This window comes from Cydia amplana, chromosome 4 (assembly GCF_948474715.1).
Source record: "Cydia amplana chromosome 4, ilCydAmpl1.1, whole genome shotgun sequence".
Classification (NCBI taxonomy): Eukaryota; Metazoa; Arthropoda; class Insecta; order Lepidoptera; family Tortricidae; genus Cydia; species Cydia amplana.
The window spans coordinates 21,894,381-21,919,367 of record NC_086072.1 but is presented as its reverse complement, the minus strand read 5'-3'; the positions used below and the strand labels follow the sequence as shown (position 1 = coordinate 21,919,367).

The 24,987-nt window shown below is 38.8% G+C and overlaps 2 protein-coding genes across 2 annotated transcripts; both read left to right on the top strand.

Annotated features, from left to right (window-relative positions):
• Positions 1-659: 659 nt before the first annotated feature.
• LOC134647557 (arrestin domain-containing protein 4) lies at positions 660-15,333 on the top strand. The gene is made up of 6 exons (XM_063501911.1): positions 660-818; positions 2,025-2,141; positions 2,782-2,999; positions 9,395-9,577; positions 13,870-14,055; positions 15,166-15,333. The coding sequence occupies exons 1-6, from the start codon at positions 698-700 to the stop codon at positions 15,331-15,333; spliced, it is 993 nt and encodes a 330-aa protein (XP_063357981.1). The 5' UTR covers positions 660-697.
• A 1,692-nt stretch (positions 15,334-17,025) lies between these two features.
• On the top strand, positions 17,026-24,628 carry LOC134647375 (COP9 signalosome complex subunit 2). Its single transcript, XM_063501713.1, has 8 exons — positions 17,026-17,174; positions 18,025-18,219; positions 19,270-19,395; positions 19,939-20,106; positions 20,310-20,484; positions 20,841-20,979; positions 21,665-21,997; positions 24,480-24,628. The coding sequence occupies exons 1-8, from the start codon at positions 17,121-17,123 to the stop codon at positions 24,622-24,624; spliced, it is 1,335 nt and encodes a 444-aa protein (XP_063357783.1). The 5' UTR covers positions 17,026-17,120; the 3' UTR covers positions 24,625-24,628.
• The last annotated feature ends 359 nt before the right edge of the window (positions 24,629-24,987 follow it).

Here is a 24,987-nt window from a genome sequence, read left to right as displayed (position 1 = left end):
TTAACAAAAATAATTATTGTTTAGTTACACATATCCTAAATTTAATCATACATCATACATATCCTAAAATAAAACAATGCTTTTCGCATGAATGATTCCATAACTTAAATGTCAAAAGTTTCGTAAAGTTTTTGGAATTCCGTAGCCGTAAGCCGTAAGCTAGTGATTTATCTAGGTTTATTTAGTTTTATTACCTTCATTATATGTGATTGAGTGCTTAGTAATTAGTGAAACATACAATCATCACATAATAAGTGGTTATCGGTGTGATAAATCCAAGGTAATTATGCATTCTTTACATGTCTCATACATCTTGATATTCTTGATGGCCTTCGGTGCTATTTCTCAACTTTGTTGTCCAACCTACGATGTAATACCCACAGGTAATACCTATCGAGGATAATGTCACCGTGGGTGTAACTTTCGTAACGCAAGGTTTTCTCTAAATCCTAAAGTGGTCGAAATTCCTAATAAGGAAGTGATTAGACGCGTTACGGGTTCTGTTTAGAAACTGATTTGCACAGGTGTTAGAATACAGTCATGTCCAAACATACGCATTAAAACAGCGTATGTCTTGAATTATTCAGCTGTGAGTTGATTAGATTTTCGCTTGACTGGGCATGGCTTATTAAAAACATTTAATTAAAGTTTGTGTTAAGTGTAGTTGTTTGTCAGTGGGCGTGGACGGGGCTCCAAGATGCCACGGAAGCTGCTGAAGTTCCTGATCGTGTTCGACAACACGTCGCTGCTGTACTTCCCGGGGCAGTTCCTGTCTGGGAAGGTGCTTATGGAACTGCAGGATGACACTCCTGTACTTGGTAAATGAGAAAGCCATTATCTTTTTATCCCTCAATTCCCAGCACTTTAAATTGTCAAAAACCTTTAACTACACTCATGGACAAATTTAGAGGATCTCAATTGCTCAAAGGTTGGAAAAGATCCCTTAAAGGGATAAGTTCGCCTTTGTACTAATGATGAATGTTATTTTGCCTGGTTTGTTTTGATTTTTATACAATAAATTGTTTTACTACCACTACTGCTACTTTAGAGGAATGCAAAAAAAGTTTAATTACTAATTTTGAAATTACTTTAGGTGCTGTAGTGTAATCCAGTAACTAAACCTTTTTTTATGCTTTCCTCTTAATTTGTCCATGAGTATATCTGGTGTTTATGATTATAAATATTGTGGGAGTTAGGGGGTTAAACTATGCACACTTCAACAGTAGTATCTCAAAATAAAATAAAATAATTCATTATTCTAAGTTTCATAATTAAATTTGCAGTATTTTATGTCTAGCCTGCCTACTTTATTTGTGTTCGGTTTTAAAAGAAAAGTGACATAAATAGTTGTTGCATATGTTGTAAGAATTTTCAGTCTCTGTGTTGTGTTAGGTAATCAAATCTAATCTATATCCACAATGTTGTGGACTTAATTGTATTATTTTTGACAAAAGTCTGTACTTACAAAACAAATATGTTGAAACATATTGAATTTTAACAGCTGAACACATGTTTAAACTATGTCAGTGTCATGTTACTTAAACTTAGTAGGATCTACTCTCCTGCCTGTAGTCATACAAAACCGAGCAACTATCTGCTAGGGGTCGGAAACCGGTATTTGCTCCATACAAAAATACCGGTATTATTACGTTCTTTTTCGTTCTTTGGTTTATTATTTCATTTTTAATGGGACAATCTAATAATACAACGTTGTTACCTAATAATACATGATTCAGTTGTACGTAAAACGCATAAAATAATTAAAAATATTGCGCTAATTCGGGTTTTTTTTAAAATACCGGTTCCGAGCCCTGCTATCTGCTAGCTAGAGTGAAATACTATAATATCTATATTACTTTGACAAGCACTTTCAAACTACTGTAAACAAAATTACTATGTTATGCCAAATCATATATTAAACCCAATATCATATATTATGCCGACGAAAACTTATGAGTAAGCAGAATGAAGTAAGTATGCTAGAGGAGGGAAAGAAGAAGAAAACAGTTTATCCTGTCTTCCAGGGCTACATTTCCATGTAGTGGGCGAGGGCGTGGTCCGCGTGGGCTCGGGGCGCCACGAGCGGCTCTTCGACAAGGAAAACTACATCGATTTCAGGATGCGCCTGCTCGGTGAACCAGGTAACATCTATCTCAGAATAATGGATAATAGATCTTATGTCATTGCAATAAGGTTTACGAATGTCAGTTCATCATCTACAATAATCTACATAGTTAACTAACCATTTGAATACCTTATTACAATGTGATAAGATTCAGTTAGGTTAGGAGTGTTACGGTACAGTCACCATCAGATATATTGGAGCGGCCTAGGCCGGCTAGGTGTTCACAATATCTGAACACTCGCTCTAACGGCCGCTCCAATATATCTGATAGCGACTGTACATAATGGCCTTTCAGACTGTGATTGAGTTTATTCTGCTTTTTTTTCTCAACATCAAGTATACCTACAATTATTACACCAGTAGGCCTAGCACATAACATAATATATACAGCCTTTTTTATTTCCACATTTTTTTTTTCATTTTTCATTACAAATTACTTAAAGATTATTCTTTGAATTTTTTGTGGTCCCTGTTCGGGTAAAAGCCTCCAAGCTTTGCCATGTTATTCTATTTTGAGCGGTATCCATCCAGTCTTAGATTTACTTTTGCTTGGATGGTATTACCTACACATAACATAATACCAAATGTAAATTGTTGTATTTTATGCAATAAAGTTAAGAACAATTTCCGTATTAACAGTGACGTAATTTTCCCAGGAAACGGCGCCTCAGTCCTCTCCCCCGGCATCCACAGCTTCCCCTTCAAGCTGGGCCTGCCGCAGGGGCTCCCGTCCACGTTCCTGGGCACGCACGGCTGGGTGCAGTACTACTGTAAAGCGGCGCTCCGCGAACCCAACGGGCTCACACATAAAAACCGCCAAGTCTTCATAGTCTGCAACCCGATCGATCTTAATTTGGAGCCTCCAGTCCTCTCGGTAAGCCTTTTTGGGTGGAACTAAATATTTTGAATTATATTTATTTTAGTGTTTTTAAGTACCGTAAACCCTCCCGACTATAGTCCAAGCTCCCAACTATGGTCCAAAATTAACTGTAATTTTTTCGTTCAGGTGTGTCTTTTACTATATTTTTTGTAGTTCTAAGGCATGGTATGTTTATAAATGGAAGAGAAAACTTGGAGTAAAAAAAAACAACAGGTTGCACTCAGGGAGTGCCGGCAGAAGTGAAAACTCAATCACTATTGCAAAATGTCTGCAGCACTATGTATAATTGAGGTTAACGCCATCTAGCGTTATTTCGTAGCATTACTTGAAACTCCTACCCCCCCCCCCCCCCACCCCAGGCTCCTATGAGCCGTGGCAAAATGCCGGGACAACGCGAGGAAGATGATGATGACTTGAAACTCCTAAGCACATCACTGTTAGTACTCAAGTTATATTAATACCAGTTAGAGCGAAACTCACTAGATGGCATTTAAATCAATAAAGAAAAACTCAATGACATTGAAGTAACAGTTTTTCGATCAGGTCACGTGTCCGTCTTACGTCTTACGGTCACGTGACAACTGTTACGAGTTTAAATATTTTTCCCCATCACAAAAAGTGCACAGCGCCGCTAAAGAAGTTTAAAATATATAAATAAAACCGGCCAAGTGCGAGTCGGACTCGCGCACGGAGGGTTCCGCACCATCAACAAAAAATACAGCAAAACAAACAAAAAAAAACAAGCAAAAAACGGTCACCCATCCAAGTACCGACCCCGCCCGACGTTGCTTAACTTCGGTCAAAAATCACGTTTGTTGTATGGGAGCCCCACTTAAATCTTTATTTTATTCTGTTTTTAGTATTTGTTGTTATAGCGGCAACATCATCTGTGAAAATTTCAACTGTCTAGCTATCACGGTTCGTGAGATACAGCCTGGTGACAGACGGACGGACGGACGGACAGCGGAGTCTTAGTAATAGGGTCCCGTTTTTACCCTTTGGGTACGGAACCCTAAAAAGCATTTATTTCAGACAAAGTCCATCGGGGTTAGTATCATTATTACTAAACTTAAAGTTAGGGTTAATATTATAAAAAACTAAAAAATAAAATAACAAAACAAAATTAACTTAACCTATGACTCGGTACATAAGGAACTGGCGCATGCAAAAAAAGCCAGTGCCTCATTAGGGGGTTGTCCCACGCCTCTGATACAATGCCCAGCCCTAGTAGCACGGTCGCATTTTTATCGTTTATCACCATGCCTGTCACGTTCTAACAAGTATGTACGTTCGAAAGTGACGGGCATAGTGATAGTCGATAAAAGTGGAACCGTGCTGAGCCCCCAGGATTCTATTGGGGCTGTCCCGTATCCTGCTCAGGGTTGAAGCACACCTCTTTCGCATGATGGCATGGAATCCATCTATTCCGGCATCGGCAAACATCCCCAAGGCGCTACAGAAACGAGGCAACCCCATCAGAACCCTGTAGGCATTGTTATATTGCACGCGTAGAGCGTAAAATAGCTTGTGTTGAGAGCCTCGTCCGCTCTTCCTTCCTAAGTATATTTCTAGTTATTAATATTATTAAAATAATATGAGAAATTACAGATCCCAGTTATAAGAGTGCTGCTTTAAGTGCCGTCTTTCAGCGTCCTGTACATTTATAAACCTGTGACAATGTATTTCAATCAATGAAACAATTGAAAAGCTAAACCTTTTTCAGGCTGTGTAGTAATTAACAAGTCATAGTCACGAAACGTAAATCACAAAAAACCTTTATTTTCGTGAAATAGGTAAATTGCCTTATATCACGCTACTCAATAGTACTCATTCATGCAACAAAATCACAAATTCATCGCATGTCAGCACAGGCATTAGTACCTACTATTGTCAACAGTTAACTGACACTTCTTGAACTATATTACAAAGACATAAAGTCCACTAATGATTCGTTTATAAGAATTGCTATTAATACATACGAAGGTTTATATATATGAGCATTTGTATATCTTACACCGTTGTTATAAGGTTCAAAGTTGGTATGAAAGGTTGTGACGTTTTGTGGGATAAATTTGATCCGCTCGTGATATAACGACCATTGACCGTGACTGGCTCAATGTCAGTTTGTTTAACTATTAGTTAGCCGTGTAAGGCTGGATTAAATCGATTTTGGATTACTAATTAAGTGTATGATTTGCCTATTGATATGAGAACAGACTACGATGAATATGCAATTTATTGCAAGACGTGTCACATATTGAAATATTTGAAATATATTTTCTTAGATTTGTAAGTTTTTTAGTAACCTAAACCTAACCATGATAGATTTGACGTTAAAAGATGGTTTTAGATAGAGAAAGGATCAATTGCCATCAAAAACATTTTTTATAATGTACTAGATGACCCGGCGAACTATCTATCTATAAATTTTTTTTGCACATAAGAACCTTGTCCTGATAATAAAAAACACAACACAAAAATAATTAGCTAAATTGGTCCAGCCGTTCACGTGTGATGTGGCCAAGGGAAAGAGAGATTCATTTTATATATAGGTACATATGTAGATAGATAAAAAGGCTGTGCCAGATCCAGCTCTGCTGTTATACAGGGTGGATTTTCTTTTTGGGTCAGTGAGGGCAGCTACCAGATCCCGTGCTGCTACGAGAAAACGGTCTTAGAAGACCTTCCCTCGATTTCAAATTAATGAAGATTGGCTTTTACAGATTTTGAAAAAAACATACAGGGTAGGAGAAAAACGTCATTTTTGACAAACTTTTTTTTTGATGCCAATCGATCCCATTCCTATTCAGGATCAAAAGCTTGTATGGAACCAAAAAAAAATTTCCGGCTAGAAAAGCCACAAATCGAGGAAAACTTTTCCCATACAATTTGAATGAAAATGTAAACTTTTATTTTTCACATGCTATTTTTGTATGCCAATCGATTCCATTCCTATCCAGTATCAATAGTTTCCTAGGGGTAAACTTTCGATAATGTACTAAAAAGCCACAAATTAATAAAAACTTTTGCATACATTTACTATGGAGAAAACGTGAAATTTTATTCACAATTTTCTATCTCGCCCATCAGTCTTACAGCAATGTCTTCATACAGTATTATGATCCTTAAATGTAACAGGACTGATTGGGCAGATAGAAAAATGTGAATTAAATTTCACGTTTTCTCCATAGTAAATGTATGCAAAAGTTTTTATTAATTTGTGGCTTTTTAGTACAATATCGAAAGTTGACCCCTAGGAAACTATTGATACTGGATAGGAATGGAATCGATTGGCCTACAAAAATAGCATGTGAAAAATAAAAGTTTTCATTTTCATACAAATTGTATGGGAAAAGTTTTCCTCGATTTGTGGCTTTTCTAGCCGGAATTTTTTTTTTGGTTCCATACAAGCTTTTGATCCTGAATAGGAATGGGATCGATTGGCATCAAAAAAAAAGTTTGTCAAAAATGACGTTTTTCTCCCATCCTGTATGTTTTTTCAAAATCTGTAAAAGCCAATCTTCATTAATTTGAAATCGAGGGAAGGTCTTCTAAGACCGTTTTCTCGTAGCAGCACGGGATCTGGTAGCTGCCCTCACTGACCCAAAAAGAAAATCCACCCTGTATATATATAATTTTTTAATTTTGTCCTCCCTACTATTACACTCACAGACTTAACTCAAACCCTGAGGTCTATGTTGAAAGCTCGGACCACCCTAGATATATATGACATATCTCTGAACGTACTCGAGTGCATATGGCCAATTATTGCGGGGGTACTATTAATACTCATAAACACTATGTTCTCTTGCGGTGTGTACCCTGACGTACTAAAAAGCACTCGGGTATGTCCAGTTTACAAGGGAAAGGGCGAAAAAAGTTCTGTGGATAATTATAGGCCAATAACTATTGTACCTAATATTTCAAAACTAATTGAATCAATATTATCAAAATGTTTAATGACCCATCTGGAGACAAATGACTTACTGACAGACAAACAATATGCATACAGAAAAAATAGGTCTACTACAACTGCTGCATTAAAAATACATGATTACATAACAACAGCATTGGACACAAAGGACAAGGTGGCAGGGGTATTCTGTGACCTATCTAAAGCGTTTGATGTGATTAGTCATGACTTATTGCTAAAGTCTATTTTTTTATTCCGTAGACTAAAATGACATTTCATAGTATGAACATCATTTGTCATTTCAAACTAAGAAATGTCATTTTAGTCTACCGAATAAAAAAATAGACTTTAGAGAAGCTGAAGCACTACGGAATAAAGAATAACGTTCATAGGCTATTCACATCATTCCTAGATAACAGAAAACAGACAGTTGAGGTCAAAATTGAGGGTAAAAACCTCAAATCCATGGCGGGTAAACTAGAACTAGGAATACCTCAAGGTTCGTCGCTCGGAAACACCTTGTTCTTGATGTTCATCAATGATCTTCCTATTTCCCTTGCTGATGGTACGATGGTGCTGTTTGCTGATGACACCACTGTGATAGTAAATGCGTCCACATACCCACTGCTTGAACAAAAACTGTCACTGATATGCAGCCAACTACATGAGTGGTTCTCGGCAAACGGTCTCATCCTCAATGTCACGAAATCCAACGTGATTTTGTTTTCAACCGGAAACAACGCAAATATCCCACTGATACAGAGTCCGATGCCACGCTGTGACTCAACCAGTACGGATATGATGGTCGTTCTTGTCTACGTGACAGCGTGATAAAACGGTGTCCGTCACTTTCTTTCCCACGGTGTTAAACAGTGACAGTTATTTTATCACGTGGATAAAGATGGATAAAGCTATCCATAATAGGCTGGCTGGTTCCTCGGATTCATAATTGACGCCAAACTGAACTGGAAAGCACACGTAGACCAGTTGTGTGAAAGGCTGTGCAGTGCTTTATTTGCACTGCGCAAACTGAAACCAATTGTTTCTAGTGATGCATTACTTCAGATTTATTATGCATATTTTTACTCAATAATGTCGTACGGTATAATTTTGTATGGTAACTCAACAAATTCAGACAGTGTATTTAAACTTCAAAAACGAGCCGTACGTATCCTGGCAGGTGTGAATCCGAGGTACTCATGTCGAGAGTTGTTCAAAAAGTACCATCTATTGACGTATTACTCGCTTTACATATACGAGGTAATTATGTTCACGCGTCTAAATATAAACTCGTTTAAACGTGCAAATATGCCCGGTAGAATTACCCGCCAGACGGGGAGATTACTACCAGTGCCGCGGCGGCTCGCATTGTTAGATAAGTCTCCGCGAGTGATCGGCCCGTCGCTGTATGAGCGACTACCCGCCAACCTCAAAAACGAATCCTCGAATGACAAGTTTGCACATAAACTGAAAGAACTTTTAATAGAAATGTCGCTATATTCAGTTAAAGAATATAGCGAAAAATAATTTATTATGAAATAATTTTATATTGATTTTATACCTACTTTATTATTGTAACATTTAATTTAATTTTATATGAATTTTGACATTTCCATTAATACTATTATTATTATTTTTTCGTTACCTATTAAGATCGTTGACATTTAATATATTTTTATTTTATTTAAATAATCTGATAAAGTTATTTACAACTGAGTGTTTTTTTTGTAATATTTTTGTTTTTTTTGTTCTTGACATTCGACAATACCTAGGTTGGCCCTAGCTATGTATACATTAACATTTCTTTTTATTATGACATTGTTTTATTTGTAAATTTTATATTCTTATATTTTTTTTTCTTTCTGTTTTTAATGTTAAATTGACGATCTTTTAATGAAAGCCTTTGTTTTATCCTATTGTGTAAAATACTGTCTTTTTCTTTAAGAAATAAATATATCTAATCTAATCTAATCTAATCTAATCTATATATATAATTCACATGTTACCACAGCCCTTTCATACTCAAAAAAAAGCAACAACGGTTGCACTCCGGGAGTGCCGATAGAAGTGAAAACTCACCTCACTATGTTACCGAAGCCCGGTAACACGATACATACGTTTAGCGGAGGTATTCTATTTATTTATTATATATTATTATCATTCTCAAATAAGATCACACTTTTTCATCGACATGTTTATTTACATACCGCCACGACAAAGTCAAATTATTCGAACACAGGTAAAGAGTCTCGAAAAGGAGGACCGCAACATAAATGTCAAATAACATTGAGTTTTTCTTTATCGATTTAAACGTCATCTAAATCATGAGCGGCCACCTTACGCCCCTTACGGTCACGCGATCGCCTTACGCTGTCTCGAGCTTATAATTTTTTCCCCACCTCAAAAAGTGCTCAGCGCCGCTAAAGAAGTTTTCACTTCAAAAAATTATAGTGTAATGTTTTTTTTTTTTTTTCAGCAAGAATTCGAGTGCAGCGTGGAGCACCGGCTGGGCGTGGGCTGCGTGGGCGGCGGCAGCGTGGCGTGCCGCGTGACGCTGGACCGCGGCGGCTACGTGCCCGGCGAGACCATCGCGCTCAGCGCAGCCCTAGCCAACCGCTCCCGGACCACCATCCGCGGCACGCGCGCCACGCTCACCGAGGTAATGTAACATCCAGAGTGTCCACCTGCCCCGCTATCGCTCGCATATAATTATACAGGGTGAGTTGACCCCTAGGAAACTATTGATACTGGATAGGAATGGAATCGATTGGCATACAAAAATAGCATGTGAAAAATTCAAGTTTTCATTTTCAATTTTTCATACAAATTGTATGGGAAAAGTTTTCCTCGATTTGTGGCTGTTCTAGCCGGAAATTTTGTTTTGGTTCCATACAAGCTTTTGATCCTCAATAGGAATGGGATAGATTGGTATCAAAAAAAAAGTTTGTCAAAAATGATCTTTTTCTCGCACCCTGTATGTTTTTTCCAAAATCTGTAAAAGCCAATCTTTATTAATTTGAAAACGAGGGAAGGTCTTCTAAGACCGTTTTCTAGTAGCAGCACGGGATCTGGTAGCTGCCCTCACTGACCCAAAAAGAAAATCCATCCTGTATGCAAGAGCGATGGAGAGGTAGATTACGAAATTTCGATTTTCGCAGTGAACCTCTTATAGTCTGTCGAGCTGGATATGTCAGTAGCGATTTCAATTTTCGACATTGAAATAAATAAATTACAATAAATTACAATTACAAATTAAATGTCATGTGCATTACAAAAGATGTCAGTTACGGGAAGTCGGTACCGTGACACCCTGATAGGGCACAAAATATAAAGCGAACTAAAGTATGGTATGCCTAGGAATCGAACAAAAAGCGGCGATGTACATCGAACGACGATGAAATGTGAACAAAACAGTTCCATTATAAATGACACGCGATTTTCGAACAATTCAAACGTATAGGTGTCGCTAACCCGCGATTTTTCAAATTTGCCGCCTTTTTCTACTGACAAGATTTGCTTGACCGAGTATAACTCACTAAAATCCGACAAGTGAGTTGAAGTGACCTTAATCTAAACTTTGGAATAATAATTTTTAAGAAAAAAAAACCGACTTCTATGCGGCCCGGTGAAAGATTATTGTAGATGGTGCGCTATGTAGAAAAGGAAGCATTTCGTTTCTGTAAGGCTCGCAGTTCTAACCTAACCTAACCCACTTTTGTTCGGTTCTGTTAGGATAGCAGTTCAAACCTAACCTAACCCACTTAACGGCGCATGCGGTGCGGTGTACGGGGGTTTGAGCGGGAGGGGTTTGACCTCATCATACTTTATACCTACATTTTATGGTAGGTAATCATAGTGGTTTATTTAGTTTAGGTATCATAGTGGTTTTCCGGGTCAAGGTCTGTGTCCGAGTCCGGGTCCGAGTCCGGGTCTAGTCCAGGTCCGAGTCCGAGTCCAGGTCCGGGTCCGGGTCCGAACCGGATCCGGGTACGAGTCCGGATCTGGATCCGAGTCCGGGTCCCAGTCCAAGTCAAAGTCGAAATTCGAAATCACCAAACATGTACTATGCGTCGTTGAAGAGTTCTGTTCTGATCATCATCAGCAGTGTCAGCCGGTTCATCAAATGCGACAGTTTTTAATGTTAATGCTTTATTTTATGATGAAAATACAGAAAATTCTATACGTGTGCCTTTAAGATTTGAGGAGTTCCCTCGATTTCTCATGGATCCCATGTTCAGAACTTGAGCTTGACATAAATATGGCTTAAAAACCTAACTTGCTTAACAAACATAACGAAAAGAAAAAAATCGCCAAACGCGAGCTATGCGTCGTTAAAGAGTTTCGTTCTGGTCATCATCAGCAGTTACACTTCCTCAAATGTTACTTTTTAAATGTATATGCTTGATTTGTTGATTAAAACACAACAATCACTATATGTATGCCTTTAAGATTTGAGGAGTTCCCTCGATTCCTTATGGATCTCATTATCAGAACTCGAGCTTGACAGAAATGTGGCTTAAAAACTAAACTTGCTTAACAAACATAACGAAGAGGACAAATCGCCAAACGTGAACTATGGGTCGTTGAAGAGTTCTGTTCTGATATCATCAGCAGTTCCACTTCATCAAATGCGACAGTTTTTAATAAAAATGCTTGATTTTCTGATGAAAATACAAAAATCTCTATACGCACACCTTTAAGATTTGAGGAGTTCCCTCGATTCCTCATGGATCCCATCATCAGAACTCGAGCTTGACAAAAATGTGACATAAAAACTTAACTTGCTTAACAAACATAACGAAGAGGACAAATCGCCAAACGTGAACTATGCGTCGTTGATGAGTTCTGTTCTGATCATCATCAGCAGTTCCACTTCATCAAATGTCACGTTTCTGAATGTATATGCTTGATTTGTTGATAAAAACACAAAAATCACTATATCCATTTAATCCAGCCTTTAAGATTTGAGGAGTTCCCTCGATTCCTCATGGATCCCATCATCAGAACTGGGTTTTGACAAAAACGGGACCAATCTGTATGCATATACATACAATCAAAAAAAGAATTTTCAAAATCGGTCCAGTAATGACGGAGATATGGAGTAACAAACATAAAAAATAAAAAATAAAAAAAACATACAACCGAATTGATAACCTCCTTCTTTGAGATTTGGAAGTCGGTTAAAAAGAGTATACTCTCATCTTAAAGGCTGGCAACGCACTTACAAGATACCTACCATGGTCTAATAAAACATGGTCTTCTCTTCCCAGAGTGTCACTTGCCTACGTCACAATAACATTGCCACTTTATTTCAACATAACATGTTACATGGGTACATTATATCTATGGTTAATAAGTTAAAATATTTCTTTATAATTTTATAATTTTCATTTATATGTATTTTATCTTAAATTTTACAATAACACGTCATTTTTAATTATTCGTTAGCAATATCTTCCGATTCGCGAAAGAAATGTCAGACGTTCGGGTAATTCTGTTTACACTACTGGCAACACAGGATAGCGCTGTCACATTTGACAATCCGCCATTTTGTCCCTGACCGTCATCCTTGTCGAACGCGTGTTAATTGTTATTTCCTTCTCGCTCAGTGTCAGCAGTCGCAGTGTTTTCCAAACTTTTCACGTCGTAAGCTTGGTAATTAATGTTTTGTTACGAAAATGGTTGGCTGCTCTATTCGGAACTGTAAGAGTAGGAGTGAAAAGTGCAGTATAGATTTGTTTTATTTTACTATGTTTCTACATGAATAACTTAAAATTAATGCCTTAAAATAATTTTCACCCTTGGTTAAAATTCTCCCACATTTTATAGTTTGAGAACCTGTAAACAGCATGATGACGTAGGCAAGTGACAGTTAGGTCATTCGCGAATCTCGGAAGACAGTACCAGGCGGAGTATATTATTATACCATGATACCTACTGTGAATTAGGTATACAGGATTTTTACTCTTGGAGACCCTATACATCTCTAAGGATAATTTGATTAACTACTATATATTTGTAATCTTTCAGTTATGATGACACTTAGAGACATTTACATCTCTAAATAATTTTAGATTATAGTTTTGTATCTTTGTGTTCTTTTTTTTCAATACTATTGTTATAGCGTTTTTTTTTTTGTAATTCGACATTTAGAGACTTTATACATCTCTATGTAATACTTTAGTTTGATTTTATATTTGCGGCTTAGAAAGTTGTATTTTATAATTGTAGATGTGTTTTTTTTTTGCTGTATGTAAATTCCATGTTGACGTGTAAAAGTGCCCTTGTGGCCTATTTGCTGAATAAATGTTGATGTTTGATGTTTGATGAAAGAAAAACAATTGATAAAATTTCTATTGGCTCTAATTCCCTAATTTACCCCTAGATGTCGCTGCGCGCGAGTTACAAGGCGCTATTGTTTGTTTGACGTGGGTTATACTTGTAGTTTTGTTGATTTTGTTAAGGTGTTCGATTGAGCTGAAATTTTGCAATTTTTTCATCACACTTTATGTAGTAGTAAATAGTGTGACTATATAAAAAAAATATGTTTGAAATAAGTACGTGTTATAGCAAATTGACTCAGATTGAACAAAAATGCTTGTGATGTATGGATGTTCTCTGCAGAAAGGCTATGATGGCCGTCTCTTTATCATATGCCTGTCACGTTCTCACAAGTATGTAAGTGCGAAAGTGACGCATGACATAATAAAAACGCGACCACGATACCGCTGCTGGTCGCATTTCCCAACCGATTCTCTTGAAAGTTTTTGAGCGGTCGGTTGTTCGATAGAATATTTCTGTCGTTTCGTTTTTTGTCGTAACCTCACATTGCAAACCGCGAAAATCGAATTTTTAATTACGCCTTCATCGGAGTAAAAGAGAAAGATCCCCGCAACTTTCGAATTTCGGTTTTCCCGGTAGCCCCTCAGACCACATTATTTCCCCTGACAGACGATCCAGTATTCGGCCCACGGCAAAGTGTGCGCCAAGGAGGTTCGGGAGCTTGCCGCCCTGACGCGCGGCAAAGTGCGCCCCGGCGGCACGGACACGTGGCGGCGCGAGCTGCTGTACATCCCGCCGCTACCGCCCACCAACCTGCGCGGCTGCCATCTCATACAAGTGCAGTACGACGTGTTTGTGAGTGTCGCGTGTAATGCTAGTCATACCGTTATTTGCGAATTCATTCTCTGAATGTTGGATTTCATTGAACATGCGTGCCCAAAATTGACATAAAATTGCTCGTCTTTTGAGTTTTCATTTGTCCAGAATTCACTGTATTTTATTGCCGCTACTTTGTGCATTCAAAAACAAAAACACTTTAGAGTTAAGCTTTGGATTCCTCTGAAAACGGTGCCGTCATATGACGGCCGTCATATAGCGGCAGCAAAAGACGGCCGTCTTTACGGTGGCGACATGTGGAAAGTACCACGGCGTCATAACACACCGTCATCCACCAAGATCAAAGCGGCAAATTTGAAAAATGTAGGCGCGATGGGATAACGTCCCATAGAAAATTTGAATTTCGCGCCTTTTCCTACTGACAAGATTTGCTTGATCATCTATAATTTACTTGGAGGATGAAATATCATCAGAAGAGGAAAATAATCGTAGTACGGAATCACTTATTCAAATCTCGTGTCATTTATTCCAAAATGGCGTCACCGCTATCTAATAAAACGTTCACGAAACTATCGACAAGGTCATGACGGCCGTGATCTTACGTTACGTTGGCAATCAACGTAACGTAACGCCGTCTAGGAAACCGCGCCATCTTGTTTACATAGACAACGTTCTAGTGACGTCAGTCAACGCTATATAGCGGCCGTAATATGACGGCACCGTTTTCGGAGGAATCCAAAGCTTTAGACCATAACACTTGCACCGTACTGGGCTATATAAAAAAACTTAGCTTGGTCTAGGGTGGATCAACTATTTCTTGTTGTTATTCTGTCCGGTCAGCCAAGAGACAATAGTAGCATAGTTTGTTAGATTAGATTAGATAGATTAGATTAGACTGACACGCTTGGTAGACGACCCTCTATGGAAAGGGTTTATAAGTTTCATAAAAAAGCGTGTTTGGAGAATTTAAATGCCTAAAAATCAGGGTTTAAAGCACTCTTTAAACCCTGATCACTCAGTGTGATATTGGGTCACTACCCAGGGGAATGTAACCATGGCAACGAGTGACAAGAAAAAGTTGATTCACTGAAGATAACTATAATTCTAAAACTTGTTTTTTTTTTTCAGTTCATAATCGAGCCGAAGAGCCTGGAGAAGGAGGTGAAGCTGCAGCTGCCGATCCTGCTCGGCACGTACCCGCTGGCCGCCGAGCGGGACTCCGCCCCGCCCCCCATCTACCCCGGCACACTGCCCGTCTTCCGGCCCTGGCTGGCCGACAAACCGCTCAACCACTGAGCGCCACTAACCTGGGGTTGTACCTAGTTTGTAGCTTTCTAATAGACCCCGAAGGCTAATCCTATTGTCTATTGTTAAGAAAAACCGCTCGTGCCACGTGCCACAACCGCCTGCATAAAAAATCGGTACTTCGGTTACTGAGTGCCGGCGAGTCGAACGCTACAGAACCAGTCTAAAATGTGTCATCGAGATGCGTAACAAAGGCGTGTATCGGAGAGCGCACCTACACTGGTTTTTTGAGCGTTGGACTAGCCCGCGCTCGGGTGCCAAATAGAATAATTAGGACCCTTTTTTGCAGGTAAGTAGCACGTGCGGTTTTACTGAACAATAGACAATAGGATAAGCCTTCGGGGTCTACTAGAAAGCTACAAACTATACCGTGGTTACCGGTACAAGTTGACACCGGGTTCACGGTTTAACCGGTCAACCTCGGGTAAGTGGACCTGAGTATATAACTACTTTGTTGTGATTGGGTATGTGCTCAAACTATTGGTAGACTAAAGAGTCTGAAGACTATTATTTTATTGCATGGAATTGACTTTTTATCCACTTAATCCTAATGTACTTGCTACTATTTTTTTTTTAATTTAATTCCATACAGTAAATATTTTTATTTATAAATATTTTGTACAATCTTTTGAATTATGAAATTTACTTACTCTCGAACATTTGTTAAACGCATAAAGGAACTTATAAAGATTCTTGGCACCGAGGGCACGACGACTTTAAGAGTTTTCGGCGCTCAAAGGATACGATTCTTTGGTTTTCAATGTTTTCATACGTTGACCGTGCATGGTGTGAAAAGTGTCACTTTCCTGCTTATAAATGTTTAAACTTTGTGCCATCACATTACTGCAGTTATTTTTACGTATCATGAATTTCAGAGTGGTAATGTAGTTTTAAAAATGCTCTCGAATATTCGCCTTTACTACAAGTACTTTTAAGGTATAAATCCATTTATTATATACACTATTAATTATGTATATTAGGTTAAGATTCGTGTTTTTACATCCTGAATATGATATTTTACTACTATAAAAGTAAAATTGTATTTATAATAATAACAGTTTATACGACTAACCTGTGATAAACCAGTCCGTCCAGTGTAATATTAAAATATTATCTATGAAAATAAAATATACTTTTTAGGAATCTATGCGTTTTTTTTATTCCTGACTATCAACATATCATCCTTTCACTCAAATGAATCTAATGATGCTATAAAGAAGTTATAAAACTGTACTACTACTACTACTGTAGATATTAGATATTGTGTTTTTGAAAATATAGGCGACTTTTGTTTCAAATTGGAAACTTGGGTTGGTCATTGCACACGGAGTACGTAGCTAGTGCACCTTGACGGATGGCTTGCGCAAGTCATTCATTTATTTATTTAACCATTGTTGCACAAAAGATAACTACAGTACAAAAAGCGGCCTAATGCCATAATGCATTAACTACCAGTCAACGTCTTTTTAAAGGGCTGCCTAAAACATCTCATTGCTATTGGATTTGAGCATATAATATATCAGCGCGAGCCACACCCGTAAATAACACCCAGAATACACAACTGGTTAAGAGGGAAGCAGTGCGTGTAACTTGCGCAAGTACTTGCTAGTGCAAATATAGCGTCATTTAAATTACTGGCAACAATTACCCAAATGCCAAAAAGATAAAAAAAAAACGAACGTCAGTGTCACTCTTCTCACGTCAGCGGCTGTTTATTTCCCCCAAATTTCTCTCGTTTCCGAAATTTGCATTTTCAAAAACATTTCAAGCCTCCAATAATGTCTGACAACGACGACGACTACATGTGCGAGGAGGAGGAGGACTACGGTTTGGTGAGTTTCCTACTTATTTTAATCTGCGAACTTCGTTTTTCACTATGACATTTACACTGTACTTTGTTTTTCTGTTGTGATCCGTCTTACAATCTTTGTATTAGAATATTCTTCTGTAATCGCCCTTCTTATTCAGTCTATTGCCTTTGCTTCTTGTATAAGAGTTTATTTTTTGGGTTTCGAGACCTAACCTATAAGTTAACTTGTTGGTGGAAGAAACATAATTATATCCTAAAGAATTCATTTCAGAATAAGTTTACAAACTTTGAGGGACTCACTTTAAGTATCTTTACAAATAATACTTTTTTAATAGTATTACTACCTACATAAACTCATTTAGCAGAAGTTACTCTGTAATTTGTTTTTGTTGTTTTTATAGAGTGGTTTATTTGAGACCCCGTGCATGTCGGTTAGCTCAATATAATTTGATTAAATTTATTTATGTAATTAAGTGACTTTTTAAGCATTTTCACCAACATTTGGAATTCAAACAAAGAATACTTTTTGGTAGGTTTATGATAGGAATAGAAGGTTAAGAGCAAATTCGGTGGAAAGGCTCTATTATGATAAATTATTCCATTCATTTTTAATCAAATTTCAACTGCTGTCAGTCAAACTATATAATACTGGTGACTCACCCTGGCTTCGCATGGGTTAACAAATTATACTCCTAAACATTCCTTAAAAAACACTATTGATAAGTGAAAACCGCATGAAAATCCGCTTAGCAGTTTTTGAGTTTATCACGAACATACAAAGAGACAGTTGCGGTGGGGGACTTTGTTTTATAAGTTGTAGTGGTAAGTTAATGCATAAAAACAATATAAATCATATCCCCATCATGGTACAGGAATACTCGGAGGACAGCAACTCCGAGCCGGACGTGGACCTGGAGAACCAGTACTACAACAGCAAGGCGCTGAAGGAGGACGAACCTAAGGAGGCGCTGCTCAGCTTCCAGAAGGTGCTGGACCTGGAGGGCGGGGACAAGGGCGAGTGGGGCTTCAAGGCGCTCAAACAGATGATTAAGATTAACTTCAAATTGGTAAGTCTGGGAATACTCAGGAGACAGCAACTACTAGTCGCTGAAGGAAGATGAGCCCAAGCAGGTGCACTCAAAACATTCTTTATTCAACAAACATCAGTAACAACTTTTTAATCATCTATTAGATATTATTAGATTATAAAAAATATATATGTCGGAGCGAGACACCAGAAAGACGTATTGCAGCATTACAGTTCATAGTTAGACGCCTGTAAAAGTGGATTAGCAATGTTTGGCTATGTATTATTTGCTTGTAACGAAATAATGAAGCTGCGTAGTGAGTAACGCCGCCATCTATTGGTGTATTGTTGAACGAAAATGAGAGGTAGAAGGCTTTGGAACGTCAAGAGGCGTATCTTGAGTGAACGTAGGCACGAGCAGGCATTTTTGTCGTTATGTTGGTACACTGGTCAGGCAGGTTTACCAACTTGAATTGGAGGCGGGAGCGGTTGGCTCCGCCGCTGGGACTGGCTTCCTTCTTCTTGATCGGACCGCGCTAGAGATCGGACGTTAGCCAAGCTCGTGCCTAATTCGCTACGTTCCTGAAGGCTTACACCTGAAGGATTATTCTGAAAGCTTATAGATTCTGACGTTGTTTAACCGTTTAGCTAAGTGTTTTATTCCAAGTGTTATTTTGATTTCTTATGTGCCATTAGAAGCTTACTTTTGTAAAATAAAGATTTGAACGGTTTCATGTGATCTTTTTATTTTGATTCAAATAATTTTGGAATAGTGATTGGTCGTTTTAATTATTTAGTACTAAAATATAGTAGGCACTAGTATGGGTAACGAGTCTGAATGTTTATTTCATGCGTTGGTAGCATACCTACTATTTTGGCTGTGAAGTAATACATCTAGGTACTACCCCCACGCGCCCACCGCCATCGGGACCATCCGTCGCCGACATATAAATTAATTAAATGGCTGGATTCCACCAAATCCTGCCAATGTAAGTTCTGAAACAGTATAAAAACGGTGCGGTCTTCATGCACCATCCTTAGAATCAGAACCTTAACAGTTGATTACAAAAACAACTTGTATTGTTTCCAGAACAATTTCACGGAGATGATGTCGCGCTACAAGCAGCTGCTGACATACATCAAGAGCGCGGTGACACGCAACCACTCGGAGAAGTCCATCAACTCCATCCTCGACTACATCTCCACCTCTAGAAATGTTTGTATTTTGGTCAAACTCCACTAAGTATTGACCCTGGGCTACAAAGCAGTGTCTCAGCTTGTAGAACACCTTTTGCACGCATAACAACATTCCAATTAGACATTTTGATCCAAACTTGTATGGTTGTAATGGTTTGTTGTAATTTGTAATGTATTGAATGCGGATTGATACTCGTATCTATTAGTGTGTAACTTTTGCCTACATGTATAATATACCTACCCAGTTCTTAGAGGGTTTAACAAGGATTCCCTTATATATTTATTTTTAAGAGAATTAAGGGCCATTGCACACCGCGTTATTTTAACAGTCGTTACCGCGTTTGTATACCATACCATAAAAATCAATACCATATACCATAAAAAGATGCGTGGGGCTCGCGCGCGCGTATCGATGCAAACGCGCGTTTATATCGCGACAAACGCAAACTGCTTCGTGGAATGAAAAACGCGTTGTGCAATGGCCCTAAAATTTTGTATAGAAATATTTTCAATTTGGAACGAACTTGGCTGTGAAATATGGTAACATATTGGAAAATTCCAGATGGAACTCCTACAAGACTTCTACGAGACCACCCTGGAGGCGCTAAAGGACGCCAAGAACGACCGGCTGTGGTTCAAGACCAACACCAAGCTTGGCAAGCTGTACTACGACCGCGGGGACTTCAACAAGCTCGCCAAGATCCTCAAGCAACTGCACCAGAGCTGCCAGGTACCTGACGAGAGTGACGAACCTCATACGTCACTCGGTGTATTCCCATTTGTCCCCGCCGGGTACAATAGATATAGGTGCGTGCATTCATATGAATCATTCCCATCTGTCCCCGCCTCATGTATGGCGGTGGTCACGTAGGGTGGGGACAAATGAATATACACACGTCATTCGTCTCCAAACTTTCCAAATGATGTTTTCAGACTGATGACGGCGAAGACGACCTGAAGAAAGGCACCCAACTGCTAGAGATATACGCGCTGGAGATCCAGATGTACACGGCGCAGAAGAACAACAAGAAGCTGAAGGCGCTCTACGAGCAGTCGCTGCACATCAAGTCGGCCATCCCCCACCCGCTCATCATGGGGGTCATCAGAGGTCGGAATACTTACTACTCATATTCAGAAATTCATATACGACTCTAGCTACCCGCCCCGGCTTCGCACGGGTTAACAAATTATACATAAACCTTCCTCTTGAATCAAACTATCTATTAAAAAAATCCGTTGCGTAGTTTTAAAGATCTAAGCATACATAGGCACAGACAGACAGCGGGAAGCGACTTTGTTTTATACTATGTAGTGATAATTTTCTTGTAATTTAGACCGGCCATCATCTTCCTCGCGTCGTTCCGGCTTTTTGCCACCGCTCACGGGAGCCTGGGGTCCGCTTGGCAATCGGCGCGGGCACTAGTTTCGACCGGCCATTGTGAATACCTGATTGGTCCGTTGCAGAGTGCGGCGGCAAGATGCACCTGCGCGAGGGGGAGTTCGAGAAGGCGCACACGGACTTCTTCGAGGCGTTCAAGAACTACGACGAGTCCGGCTCGCCGCGCCGCACCACCTGCCTCAAGTACCTAGTGCTCGCCAACATGTAAGTCCTCCCATTCACTCACAAGTCTCACAACTCAACCACAAAACAGATACAGTACAGAAATCAATCTACATACAAAGTGCGCTCGAGCAACGCACACATAGACACTGCTCACGGACACGATATCTCGGACCGGTTGGGACCAGTGCGAGCGCGAGTGCCATCCGCTTGAGAGCTTGCAATAATGGAGAAACAAAAAAAAGTTACTCTAACTGTTCAGTGGACGGTCGTTTAAATTCAACATTAAACGGTGAATTGTCGTTTTACCCTGCCCCGGCCACTACTAGATAAGAGTGCCACTATCACGATAGTTTTTTGTGCATAAGTCATAGTTGACAACCCTAGAGCGACCGCCGAGCGTAGGTATGAAAAGTGAAGTACATACATGTGATTGACTTCTGTACTGTATCTGTTTTGTGACTCAACTCACTGGACTGCCATTGCTCAAACCAAGGTTCGGAACCGGTTTAAAACAAAAACTTTTCTTGATTCCAAAAAACCTTCATAAAAAATAACTGCATTCTCGTTGCCACGGAGGTTTTGGGATTATACTAAGCGACTTTTACTATGGAACCGACCCCGAAATCCGAAATAATGGACCGGCCAAAATGTATGAAACGCCCCAACTCAGGCTAGACCATTAGGAACGAAATAGAAATACTAATATCACAACCGTTTCTTCCAGGCTTATGAAATCCGGTATAAACCCCTTCGACTCCCAAGAAGCGAAACCGTACAAGAACGACCCCGAGATCCTGGCCATGACCAACCTCGTGATGGCCTACCAGAACAACGACATCAATGAGTTCGAGGCCATCCTCAAACACAACCGCAACAACATCATGGACGACCCCTTCATCCGGGAACATATCGAGGACCTGCTCCGGAACATCAGGACCCAAGTGCTGATCAAGCTAATAGGACCGTATACGAGGATTCATATACCGTTTATATCGAAAGAGTTGAATATAGATGAAAAGGAGGTGGAGAATTTATTAGTGACCTGTATTTTGGATAAGTGAGTATCTTGTTTGTCAATTTTAACAGTATTTTTATGGTGTCTGTGATGTTAGGATGGTATTCTGTCGAATTTCTTTGTCCAATGTGTATTTGCATCTCACATTTGCTCAGGAAGAGAGCGAGAGGCAACGCTCATTGGACCAAGATATTGGACAGGCGGAATATTAGCTTTAGTTTGATATTCAATGATTTTAGTCCATCACGTATTTTGTACATAATTAATACGGTAGGAATCGCGTCGGGGAGGGCTCGCCACCTCGTGATTTAAATTAGAAGATTAATCTGTCAGCTCCCACGGCTCATATATGAGCCAGAACGCTTATGGTGACGTCATATCGTGGGATTCGACAGGTTAAAGCTGCCGGAGCTCACTGCAGCTGTGCCGTCTTCCTTCTCTTCACCTGGGCTTTATTTTTTATTTTATTTTAGTACATGGAAAACCAACAGCGCTACATATATCCAGAAATTACAATAGAATCACAGAGCCAATTATAGGTTCTCACTTATAGAAATACAATCAATTATAAAAAGTTTTTGCCCAACTTAGTTACACATACAAGTTCACAAAGCATAAGAACAGATGATCTATATGTATATGATCTATGTTTACAAAAATAAGTGAAGAGAAGAAAAAAGAAAAAACCTTTTGCGAGTAATACACATTCAATAATGCACCGAGCCCTGACCTGCGCCAGAATTATTGTCACCCATGAAGTATCTAGTTAATTTATTTTTTATTACTGGTATGCTATAGAGTTTAGAGTGATATAGAGACGTACTCGTTCTACATTGCGGCCACGTTCGCATTCCATTCATCTTAATCACTGACTTAATATAAAAGAAATAGACACACAAAGCAGAACAAAAACGTCAAGAAATGTGGATCCCAATGACGTTTCGCACCATTCGCATTGATGATAAAAACGCTTACGTAAATTATGAGTCAAGATAAATATATCGTTCAGAAAAGAGCTTAATGTCGTAAGCATTAAGTGTCAAATTTGCAAACATAAGTACCAACACTGTTAAAAAATTTAGTCCGATGGCACTTAACGTAACGTATTTACGTCAAACAACGTCAAACGAGAATAATGAACGAATGGAGTCACTTTGGTACACTTTAATATGTATTACTGTACAGGAAAACCAATTGAAGTAATAAATAAAACAAATTTAATTTAATCGGGAGCTCAAATAAAATTAATTCGTGGTTCAAATTCAAACAAATTAAATTTTTAATCCGTAAGTAATGTAAGTATACGTCTTTAAATACTAATATCCTTGAAATAAATTCTACTTATTAAATAACTGTGTATTTAAGATCTACATTTACTCATAGCACGGGTGCACGGGGGCATTTAGGTACTGATTGGATTTTTTTATAAAGTCTACCTATACTTTATAAAAAAAAATCCTGTGGTTGTCACTGTGTTCAGACAGGTTTAGCATTTACAGTTAGTCGATATAAGCCCTTATTGGTGGTGTATATGTCGGAAACAAGGAAATGGGCCGAACACACAAGTGCCGTTTTGCCTTGTTTAAAACTGCATCACCCCTATCTCTTGCTATAATTAAATAGCAGTCCACTTTGCACGTCGTATAGGTTTTCTTGGAAATCTTGAATTTAAACATAATATTATTCCTTATGAATTCCATATAAAAAAATATTGACCTCACATCGACTCATTAGATTTTTGTTCCTTGACATCCCTTCTTTGGTACTAACAAATTAATTTATTCAAAACCATAAAATTACCACCAGATTACATAAATTATGTAATGCTATCCAAAGAACTAACCGAAAGAAATACATTCCATCCTTTTTCCTTGTTTTATCATTGTTATTTTTACATATTTTAACGGCACATTTCGTAATTGTTGACAACTTCACATTTGAGCGTTTCAAACAAGACTAAACGAAAAAGTAATGCATGATCTGTTTTGACATTACTTTTGTGGGGCCATTTTTGGCGGCTGATTGGGTATCCAGTTCTTTATACTATATCAATGATCTTAATCATACTCACCGTTACACATGAGTTTGTCCGTTTCCCTTTCGGTGTGCGGGAGCTCGTTAGCGCGTCGTGCACATTTCTCCTTTGCCCGGGTGCGACTAATCACTAAAGCCAACTTGTACAATTTGATTGTACAAAACAATAAAAAAAAAACCATAAACACATTATAAAAAAACCTAACCTATTATTGTTATTAATATCAGATTTGTTGGTTTTGCACACAGTACCTATATCTTTTTGTAAAATTATGTTTTGTAAAAGGAAAGCGTATCTATTTTCTGAGAATAACTTTAATGTTAATTTTAGGGTAAGCAATAAGCATAGCACGACAGCAACTAAAAAGTAGCTGCATAAAACTGTAAAAATGAGCGCTGTCTCGCCAACAAACCGCATGTTAAGCAGTTTGGCGAGGAACTATAAAAATTGTTATGTATATGAAAAATAAATGAAAAAAAAAAATTGCAGCACGATCAGCGGGCGCATCGACCAGGTGAACCTGGTGCTGGAGCTGTCGGCGGCGCGCGGCGGGCTGGCGCGCTACGCCGCGCTCGACAAGTGGACGCTGCAGCTCGCCGCGCTGCACCAGGCGCTCGTCAACAAGATGGCCTAGCCCGGCCGCCACCGAGCACCCTTCCGCGACACCCGCTCCGCTCACATGCCAGTCGTGTCACAGACTGATACGTAACAAAAACGAAAAGAGTTGTTACTCTAAATTCTACATTTATCTAATCGTACTCAGAAATAATGTCCCACCTACCAAATTTGATACTTAACAAAACATAAAATAACTTCAAAAGCCTTAATCCGACTCGCATATTACGCCTTCTCCTACGCTCCTCGGTCCTCACGGTTCACCTTTCTAATGAATATACCTAATCATAATATACTTATCGAAGCGTATGACTTACATTAATTATATGCATAGTGTAAAATAAAAATGGGATACATACGCGTGCAGAGTTAACGCCTTTAA

What these genes read in the sequence shown, in the direction of transcription:
- LOC134647375 (XM_063501713.1), top strand. Translation starts at nt 17,121, where the DNA reads ATGTCTGACAACGACGACGACTACATGTGCGAGGAGGAGGAGGACTAC. An exon ending in AGGAGGAGGACTACGGTTTG is followed by an intron (nt 17,175 to 18,024) that starts GTGAGTTTCCTA and finishes ATCATGGTACAG; the next exon opens with GAATACTCGGAGGACAGCAA. An exon ending in AACTGCACCAGAGCTGCCAG is followed by an intron (nt 20,107 to 20,309) that starts GTACCTGACGAG and finishes TGATGTTTTCAG; the next exon opens with ACTGATGACGGCGAAGACGA.
- LOC134647557 (XM_063501911.1), top strand. Translation starts at nt 698, where the DNA reads ATGCCACGGAAGCTGCTGAAGTTCCTGATCGTGTTCGACAACACGTCG. An exon ending in GGATGACACTCCTGTACTTG is followed by an intron (nt 819 to 2,024) that starts GTAAATGAGAAA and finishes CCTGTCTTCCAG; the next exon opens with GGCTACATTTCCATGTAGTG. An exon ending in TGGAGCCTCCAGTCCTCTCG is followed by an intron (nt 3,000 to 9,394) that starts GTAAGCCTTTTT and finishes TTTTTTTTTCAG; the next exon opens with CAAGAATTCGAGTGCAGCGT.